A 10,364-nucleotide genomic window follows, 5' to 3' on the forward strand; every position below is an offset into this window, starting at 1 on the left:
CTTACCTATCTAACATCAGTGTCAAATTGGTTTTAACAAGACAGTGACATTATCATAAGTTTTAGAGCTTTTGGTCTTATTAGTTATGAACTGTTGCCACCTATGTATGTTGTATTTTATCTTAAAACTGTAGTCTCTCTGGTGACATTTCAAACCAAGTGGTTTCTCTGAAATGTAGTGGAGGTATATATATTTGTTAACCTTAGTAAACCTATGTGTCTGCTTCGCGTTATGTGTTTGTCCCAAAGTGACCTACATTTCGGGACGTCCATGGGGTTCATGCTGCCCAGCAGGTCTCTGACAAACAGATTGTCAGCCTCCTCCCGACTCAGCCAGTTGTTGCAGGCGAAATAGAAACGCAGATGGGGCCGGTTCATGTCGGTCACCAACACCCTGTCCAAGAACCAGCTGGCGTTCATCCCCGTGTTGTCATGCTCAATCCTGGGGAGTCAACCGTCATAGTGTGACATGAATTCACCCTGCAGGTAATCACAAATGAGTTTTCCACATCACATGCACCAATGCATTTAAAAAAATATTCATTTTAGGTTGTTTGAATTTCTGCAGTGGTAAATACAGTCGCAAGCAACTTGTTTTGACATATACTGATTTAACAACTTTTAAAGAGTCACTGTGTGTGCTAATAAAAGACAGTAGAGAGAAACCGGAGGATTTACACACTAAGGTTCCTGAGCTGGATTACAACCAGATTTAATATTTATTATATTTTTATTGGACAAATCATTTGGGATTAGTTGTGTAGATGAGCTTCTGCTAGCATACACACAATAAAAAGAAAAAACAGCCAAACAGGAGACTAATAGTGCCTGCCAGCCCCGACACAATTAATCCAGACAATTCCAAGAGGTTTACAGCACCATTGGGTCACAATTCATGAGTAGCTGCCATTTAACTGTAGATATATGAGCATTTAAATTGTGATAGGTTTTTATAAACTTTAGGACCTGTGGCTAATTTTGAGTAAACATGAGTAGAAACTCTGCAGTGGTCAGTTTCAATGTTAGTAGTCTGAACTGCTGTATCCTTCTGATCAGTCAAATTTTAAAATATCTGCTACTACTTTATTGTTAAAATATAATTTGAGTAAATGGATGGATTCACACTCCACTGGCAATGTTGAACACAATATAGCAGAAGCAATCATACCTTTGGAAGTAGTTGTTTCACAACACAATCAGAACTCATGGGCAACTTACTAGCCTTTTCAGGAGCTTTCAACCATATCACACAATCTTTATCAGTGGAAGAGTTTCCTCAGTTATAATGAAGATGGATCTGACATGCAAGATTAGCAGTATCAGTAGTAAAAAAAAAAGAAAAAAGAAAGAAGTAAAACATACTGGGAAAAAAGAAACACTCCTATAAAATGTCTGAGCCATGGTGCAGAATCTCTACTTCTTGCAATCTTTCACTAAATGTATCTTGCTGCCTCATTTCACTGTTCATGTGTGGTGGCTGTGATGTAACTCAGTCTTCTCTGGAGTAAGATACTAACTCCCAACAGATGGGGTTTAACCTTGTGTCACTGGATGAAATCCTTTGATGGCCAGCTGCACAGCTGAAAAATAAGTGAGACATTTTTCTGTGTGATCCTCTCTGTAAGCTGCTGTGATCCTGTGTGAGGAATACTTAACAATGAAGCATAGACAGTGATGTTGTCAGTGACCCGTAGCTTTGCTTTCTGGGTATCTGCTGCAAATATGCAAAGAGGAATTCTAGGATATATATATATATATATATATATATATAAACACAGTATATATAAGTTACCACAAATCACAGTCAGCGCTGGGTGGTTTTCTGTCACATTTAATTTGCCGTACAGTACCTCAGCTTCTTCAGAGGCCCCACGTTGTGTGTTTTGATACGGAAAACATCCGTCTTGTTCTTCTCAAATGCAGTTCGGCTTCTGTTAATTGAGGAAACATGGAAAATGTCAGAATTTGGGAGAAAGATAACTGCAGCTGAATAAACAGTCCAGACAGACAGAATGGAACTCTGGAACAGTAAATTACATCTCTTGACTGATTTGGCTTAGAAAACTCGTGGCTTAGGTGGTCTCATGGCAGTTGTATAATCTGAAACTCTCCTGAGGCTCGGCCACTTCAGCGCTCCCTCATCCTCATGTACTTCTACCCCTCGCAGAGCCGAGCTCAGCTTGTGTGCACAGCAGACCCCCTCTGGCAACCCCGGTGAATCAGACAACCTCTTTTCCATTAACAGAGAATACCTGCCTTTGTCTGTGACCCACATCTCCATCTGTGCTCATCTCCCTGCAATATTCAACCCACAGAAAATGCCAGGGCTCGAATAATTAAAGTGCATAGTGTCATATACTGGCAAAAAAAACAGCAAGAATGAAATACTGTCCAGCACACATAGATACGTGCCCTCGTTCTCTGTTTCCATGTAAAATCGCCTGTTAGACAGTGATGGGGAGACACTGATTGTGTGAAAAAACAAAGTCAATGCAAACATTGGAATTCATGCAATTTGAAATTGTTATAATCACAATGAATTTCCAAAGAGTTGCATTTTTAATCTGCTGCGATTGTTCAATCGGGGCAAATATGTTAGGAGACATAAAAAAACCTCCCTTACCTGTATCATGTTATAAAGTTTTTATCGGTCATTACACAATACAGGCAGGACCTAATATATATCGGAGTAAGGTGAAACTCCTTACTTTGCAATAGATTGATAATATGATTCATCAAGTGACTCATCAACATCCATATACTGCATGCTATTTCACCTGCTGAGCAACACTATGGCCACACAGCATGGAGATACTGAATACATGGCATGTTGATGTTGTCTAAAGTGGATGAATGAGACCACGACCAGGTGTGGGTGACATGGTCCAGTGTGGCTTACAATACATTGGTACATCCTATATGCTGCACAGGTAACCCTATCAATCAAGGTGTGCAGAGATAAAGGGAGTCAACTGCTGATAGGATCCCTTGATAGTCATTTGATCATCCACAGAAATGACATCGCGGTCTTCTTTCATTTGCCTCTGAATGGAAAAGAAGACCGGCCATGTCACCAAGTTCCCCCTTACTCCAGATATTCTGTGTCCGACATTTTAAACAACTGTATAGGGGAGGGATTCCTGCACCACAACCAAACCTTTGTGTGAGTGTGCTGCTTTTCTGAAGTCAAAGGATTTTTAAGTTTCAGGTGGACACAGTTTTGACAAACAGGTCAAAGAGATCCTTGGTGTGCAAACTGATTTTGTTCTGATTCATGGGCTCCACAGGCATCAGGTTAATGCTGAGCAGGAATGATCCCCCATACAGTGTTATATACACAATACAACTCAACACAAGGACAGAATCATCACCATCCTTCAAAAGGCTAATTAGAAAATACCTCTTTTCTGTGCTGAAAGGTCAGAAAGGAATAAAAAAGGTTCAAAGTTAACAGGTGACATTTAAAATGTATTAAACAAGCTACACTTACTCATTATATGAACTGAAACAGAATAAAATCCAATTGACTATGTGACACATACAACCTGATATAATAAGTGAAATAACAAGTTAGAGCAAGTCAGTGTGACCTGATTTAGATTTTACATATTTTTCAAAGCTTATTAGAAACACAATGACATAAATATAAACCCTTTTAAACTCACTTGCTTGCCAGGTGAACCTTGGGCGTGACACCAAACTCTCCAAAAAGGGTGACAAACACATTAGCATCTGTCCCAGCTCCCTTAACATCACCAGTAATAGTGACCACCTCATACACTGAAAGAGAGAGGAGAGTGGAGATTATACAGAGGAGATAAAACAAAAGTGTATGCCCTGTTGTTCAATAAAGATTGCAAATCTGAAATAGTGAGAGCATGTATTGGAAATAAGTTCTATTAGATCTAACAATGACTTAATTATTTGAAAATTAGAAGGCTGAAATAAAAGGACAAAGACAAAAAGTCAGATCCCCAGACAGTGTCCAATAATCTATAAACATTAGGGAGCATTATGTTTCCTTCCATGCAAGGTTGCCAGGGAATTCAATGCGGCGAATCTGCAACGAATCCATGTCTGGTGTGATATACCGGCCAAGTCTCTCTCACATTTCACAAATGTGTGTCTTTCTCGGGCCAAGCTACTGAGTTGATGGGAAGGTAAACAGGTTAGGAACTCAGTAGTCTGAAATATTCCTAACCTAATTGATATCTGTTGAGTCGGAATCAAATCAATTCTACACCCAATCCTAATGGTTAGTGTGTCCCAGGTCAGCATTTAGCTCAAAGCACCAATGTATTTATGTACATTAGACTATGCTTGTGACTATTCTTTACTTACAAAAATGAATTATGGTCTGTGTAATCACATTGTGTGCTTTTTCATTTAACTTTTGGATTCAATGAGCTGATGATGACTCATCAGACAAAAACACAAACACCGTATCTGTAGATAGAAAGATAGATAGATATTGATCCCAAGAAAAATGGGAAATTACGGTGTTACAGCAGCACACGTAAATCAGTCGCACAACACAGAATATAAATATAAATTAGATACTAAGCAAAATATGCATACTGCATTTGGAGAGGATTTTGGAACAGCCTGTGTTTGAGTTACAACATTAAATCTTTAGAAGGAGAAGTGTCAGCAATTGACTGTTGCCTGTGACTAATGATAGATAATAGATCTAATAATATATTGGCCTATACAGTGGTTATTCCATAGTATATACTGTAGACCTGCTGCACTACTGCACGCAAATGTAAACTCCTCTCTACTGTGGTTATGTAAGATAGACAGAAAGGTATGGGACACTGTCTGGGACTTAGGGTCAAACCTAATCAGATGAAGGATAAGGTTGTGTCCAGTCTGACCAGAGGTAGACTATGTTTTGCAGGGGTGGTAGACTGTGTTCACTGACATCCAGGGTGAAAAAAACATCCATCAAGGAGTGAATAAAGGAACTGGAAGGTGAAGATACATTGACTAGGGAGACATGCTGTAGAAGCAGAAAGGGAAGACCAACAGATTACTTTAAAAACCATTCTGGAGAGGAGGAAAGGAGAAGCAGAGACCTGATAAAGGTCCTGATAAAGAGTAATTTGGTTGCTCCAATAAGGACATGGATACCTAATTAACAGTGAGCAGAGCTATTAAAGCTAGATTAAAGAGAAAGAGAGACACCTGATAAAATCAGATAGACAGTGGCCTGGTAAAACTGTGCCTCGATAAACTTCTTGAGTGTCAGAGACCTGAGTCCGACAGTTGAAATACATATATGCAGGCTCGTATCATTGCTACTGATGCTAAATAATGATCCTTAATAATACTTTAATCAGCTACTGTATGGTAGAAATGATCTCACAGTGAAAATACAATGAAAATGTCACATTGCCAGCATTCCAAAATGAGTGTGGGGGGAAAGAAATAAAAACCTTTAACAAATAGAACAAGATGAAAGTTAACATAGTAGCTACGTTGTGTATGAACATGTTGCTTCTTTGCAGGTCCGTTTATTCCACATTATGTTGTTTAAAAAAAAAAAAAAAAAAACATGATTCAGGTGGCATTTTGTTTCTCTCAAAAGAAATGTTGCCATGGCATACAAGTAATACATGGCATAATTTCATGGAGACAGATGTTGTTTATGGTCGTGAATTTGAGCATGCTGAGCATTAACAGTACAACAGAGTAGTCTAACCTGACTGGCTTTTGCAGGGTCTTTTAACTGCAAAATGTAAAAGATCAGGAAAAGGTAGCAAGTACACATTTGAGCTCAGATTTTGTCAAATGATGTAACTCATCTCGCACACAACTGAGTAGCTCAGAAGCAAGGTTACATTAAAGTAGTTTTAGTAAAAAGGATTTACCGTATCAGCCATGGTTATTTTGTTCAATATAATGTTACAAGGACTGTATTTATATGGTGCTTTTCTGGTCTTAATGACTACTCAAAACGCTTTAACATAGCATAGCAGCCATTCGCACACTTTTATACACATGGCCGGATCTGTCGTACAAGGTGCCACCTGCTCATCAGATAAACATTCACACACAATAAGTGTATTGCCCAAGGTTGCTGCATCTTATTTTTTTTTACCTAGCTCATAAAGCACCCTGCGGTCCCCTTTGCCCTAAGCAAACAAAAAAAAAATTTTTTACAGCCTCCTGCTAAATCTGGTTCCCCCCCCTTTTAAAACCACTGATATGCTTTGAGAAAGCTCCTCTGGCTCCTAGCCCTGCCTTTGGCCCCCGGTGGTTCTCTCCCTGTAGTCTGGGACGGCACCCAGCACCTGTCTGCCCCCGAGCTTCTGTTTGGCTCCATTCATGTAGAACATAACTGAGCTTTCACCCAAGAGCAATCACAGAGGGATTCCCCGGGGTGCCCCTGCTCAGGAACCAGAGGTAAACTGTATTCAACATTTGACCAGTTGGGACACTCCAAAAGGAAAATGTATATGTTATGTAACCGAGACTTACCTGAAATACAACATGTGTGGCTTCTCTGTCAGCTCTACAATATCAATCCTTACCTTTCTTTTTGTAGTACTCATCCTCATATCCATCAGACGAGTCTGTGTGGTAGTTCAGCAGCTCATTCTGATAGATCACGCCATAGTCCACCTGTTTATTTTTGGATTTTTTCCCCTTTTTCTTTTTGTCTTCGTCACTGTCCGTCGATCCCTTCTTTGCCTTCTTCTTTTTCTTTTTCTTTGAGTCCTCCTCCTCTTCCTGCTCCTCAATTAATGGCTCCTCATCACCACCATTATTGTGGGACTTCTTTTTCTTTTTTCCATCTTTTGACTTCTTATCCTTGGATCCCATTTCCTCCTCTCCTTCTGGATTCCCTGTGGAGGACTTCTTCTTCTTTTTCTTTTCCTCCTTTGCTCCCTCAGTCACTTTCTCTTCAAGCTTCTCTGATTTCTCCTTCTTGGAATTGATCGTGGGGTCATTATTGTTCTGCTCCCCCTCCTCAGCTTCATTTTCAATCACAGCAACAGCTTCAACTTCATCATCTGGTTTATTTTTCTTCTTTTTCTCTTTTACTTTTTCACCCTCTTTTTTCTTCTTCTCTTTCTCTGAGGCCTCCTGATCCTCAGAGCTCTCTGTGCTCTTGTGTTTCTTCCGACTCTTCTCTCCTTTTGTGGTGTCCGCACGGGTCACACTGTTGTTCCTCTCCTTAAACTTTGGCTCTGTTTCCTCCACTTCGTCATCAACCTCTTCGGTTTCTTCCGAAGATGTGGATTTTTTCTGTTTCGACGGCATCTTTTATTCATCCACTTCCCTAGCCTTTAGTTGCGTAAGTGCTGCTTTGAGTTTGTAATAGTGTAAGACAATTCATTTGACCCTCTGACGCTGCAGAGAGGTCCTGGGGTTCAGAGCAGCATAGGTGTGTGCAGCTGCGGGTTTACAGCCTGCAGGTTTACAGACTCAGGACACGCAGAGGGTGCAGTGGCTACCTGGATGTCTCCAACCTTGACAGTTTATGGCCATATGATAACACACACTACTCATGAAAAATTACTGTCACCTCAGCACTCACGTGACCCACGGGAGAAAGCCCTGTGAAAAAGGAGCCTTGCACAGAGAACTTATCCTCTTTGCCACGGCACGCTTCATTATTCATGGTGTTAGGATCGCTTTACGGGCCGGGGGAGTCTCGCTTTTACCTGCAGTGGCATGCACACAGACAGATAGACGCGTTAACACACACACAAACTTCCTCCCTTACAACAACTTATTTTTGTTTTTTTCTGATACTGTAGAACAAAGTTATGCAATGTGTATAAAGTAAAAGAAACACATGACTGTCAATATACTGACTTTATTTTACAATTTACCATTGATGATTAAATAATCCTTGAAGCAATGATTTATTTCTTTTCTAGCTGCATTGAGCAAACATCAGTGTTCACTCAAAAAAACGGCCCAGCATTTTGAAAATAGGCTTACTTGCTTTTTTTTGCTAAGAGTTAAATGAGGAGATTAATAGTACTTGTGCGCTCAACGTGAAGCTTGGGCCAGCAGGTGGTTTGCTTGACTTAGCATAACTACTAGAAACAGTGGTAAACAGTTAGCCAGGTTCTGTCCAAAAGAGCCATTCCTTACAACAACTTGTACTAAATCCTTCTCATCTCAGTAATGAAGCTTCACATTATTATTTTGTGCCCCAAATATTTACTAGACGAAAAAGATTAATCTGAAATCATATTTCAGTAAATTACTCACTGAAGTAAGTAATTTTAAGCATTTCACTCCTGATGTAGATTTTTAAGACAGATCAAATGTGACTCTATGTTTCGAGCAGACATCAAATTTTCCTACCATTATTGGTTCAGAGGGGAAAATTGCTTTAATATGATGGATAATGAATAGGCCTACATTTGCATTCAAAAAATATTGAGTTGTTTAGCCAGCATAGATAGATAGATAGATAGATACATACATATTTATTGATCCCAAAAAATGGGAAATTACGGTGTTACAGCCGGACACGTACATTAGTCACACAACACAGAATATAAATATGAATGTGATACTAGGAAAAATATACATACATACAGTATACATAAACTAATAATAATAATAATAATAATAATAATAGGATTAAAACACAAGAATAAAATAAGTTTAGTTATCACATACTTATTTAATTGTATATCAACATTAACAGGCAAGAAAAGCAACAGAATATGTTTTATTACACTGGCCTTATTGCTCACACCTGACACCTGATCATGTTGGCATCAAGGTGAAGGGCAGATTTTGACTTTCACCATCGGATTACTCGACCTACGGATGACAGCAGAGTCAAAACGTCAAACCTCATTTGACGCAGTGCATTGAGAAATCATTCCCCTAACATAAAGAGCAAATGCAACATTGTCCTTCACTGACGACTAGTGACGAATACTGTAGCATTAGTGATAAAAATCAGATATACAATATTCATGTAGGCTAAGAAGATGTCCTGCAGACCACCAATTTTTTTCTTTCTTTCCCCTTGTATTTAAATGAAGAAGAACTACAATGGTAATGATATCACGAAACTAAACGTAAGCCCTTCGTCAGAAACCTGTAATTGTTAAAATAACTTCAATTATTATGTGTAACTTTATGCTTGTTATACTTCCGGCATACTACTACTATTTAAACTGTTTATCCATTAGGCATAGCTACGTTTAGCTATTTAGCTAGCTAGCTAGCTGTCACAACTGTTATCCATTACTTTTAACCACTGGAACTATTTAAACTACATGTCTTTTGTTAACTATTTGAACGGCGTATTTTGTTAGCTAACGCTAGCGTTAGATACTTTTATGATATCCTTCACTTTAAGTAAGCTTGCTATTTCAACCGTTTATAAATTACTTTTAGTTAACTATCAATTTTAAAGTCAACTGTTGTTATACTTTAAATAAATGTTATACATACATATACGGAGGGGAGGAAAAGAGTAGGCTGAAACAGACGAGAAACTTCGACAGGACTAGCTACTAAAAGGATGAACATTGAAGTGGGTGGTGCCGAGGCAAGGCCTCGGTGTGGTTATGTGGTTGTGTGGTTAACCAATAGCAAAGCCCGTAGCACGTACGACGCGGCTGATTTTCACGCACTCGCATGGTTGTACTAATTAACTCACAGGAGGCATTCACGCACCAAGACTTTGTCAGTCTTTTATAAAAGGTTTCCTCAACTGACTTTATTATGGGAGAAGGAGCGAACAGCTTGTAAAAACGTATTTTGGCTCCAAACAACGTTTAGACTATTTTAGTTGACGCGGGACTGTGCGCCTGCTGGGCCGCTCACTGTGGAGGTATTAGTGCCGATCATCCGGGTTGGGTTCCGTTAAAACGCCACTGAGAAACTATAAGAGAAATCAAGGGGGCTCCACGTAATGAAGCAGCGTAGGCCAGAATTGAATACTTCACTTGCACATAGGCCTACTAACACTGGTGCTAAACACTTGCACACTTCACTTGCGGATATGCTATATAAAGGCTTCACTTGTAGGCCTACACACATACATACTTCACTTTCTCATAAATATATACCTCACTTGGATAGCCTATACATACACAGTATGTAAATTGGCATTGAGCTGGTGTCACTTACAACAGAGGAACGGACCATGAATAGGATGCTGGCGATCATGGACAGTGACCGCCAACCACTACACATCATGTTCAGTGGCAGACTTCTGTCATACCACACATAGGGGCAGGGGTGTAATGGACTTTTCAGCATGAGCCTGTCTCTGTCAGGCTCTACCACCCTTATATCTCTCTCTCTGCTGTACACCTGACTGTTTTATAGATTATATTAGCCCTCCTACACAATCTGGACTCTGGTCATAACATC

At 39.6% G+C, this 10,364-nt stretch overlaps 1 protein-coding gene across 2 annotated transcripts in view; it reads right to left on the reverse strand.

Annotated features, from left to right (window-relative positions):
* The window catches only part of loxhd1a (lipoxygenase homology domains 1a), a 33,213-nt gene extending 24,933 nt beyond the window's left edge, over positions 1–8,280 (reverse strand). The window contains exons 1-4 of one of the 2 annotated variants that reach the window (XR_004659929.1): positions 6,536–8,280; positions 3,665–3,779; positions 1,850–1,930; positions 257–441 (exon numbers count right to left, since the gene is read on the reverse strand). Coding sequence is in view for 1 of the 2 variants with exons in the window: in XM_034896506.1 (XP_034752397.1) it covers positions 257–441; positions 1,850–1,930; positions 3,665–3,779; positions 6,536–7,268 (1,114 nt within the window). In the remaining variant the exon portion in view is untranslated. The remainder of the gene's footprint in view (positions 1–256; positions 442–1,849; positions 1,931–3,664; positions 3,780–6,535) is intronic. The other variant, XM_034896506.1, reaches the window with a different exon arrangement.
* Between the last annotated feature and the right edge of the window lie 2,084 nt (positions 8,281–10,364).

The sequence above is a fragment of the Etheostoma cragini genome, chromosome 16, assembly GCF_013103735.1.
Source record: "Etheostoma cragini isolate CJK2018 chromosome 16, CSU_Ecrag_1.0, whole genome shotgun sequence".
Taxonomy (NCBI): domain Eukaryota; kingdom Metazoa; phylum Chordata; class Actinopteri; order Perciformes; family Percidae; genus Etheostoma; species Etheostoma cragini.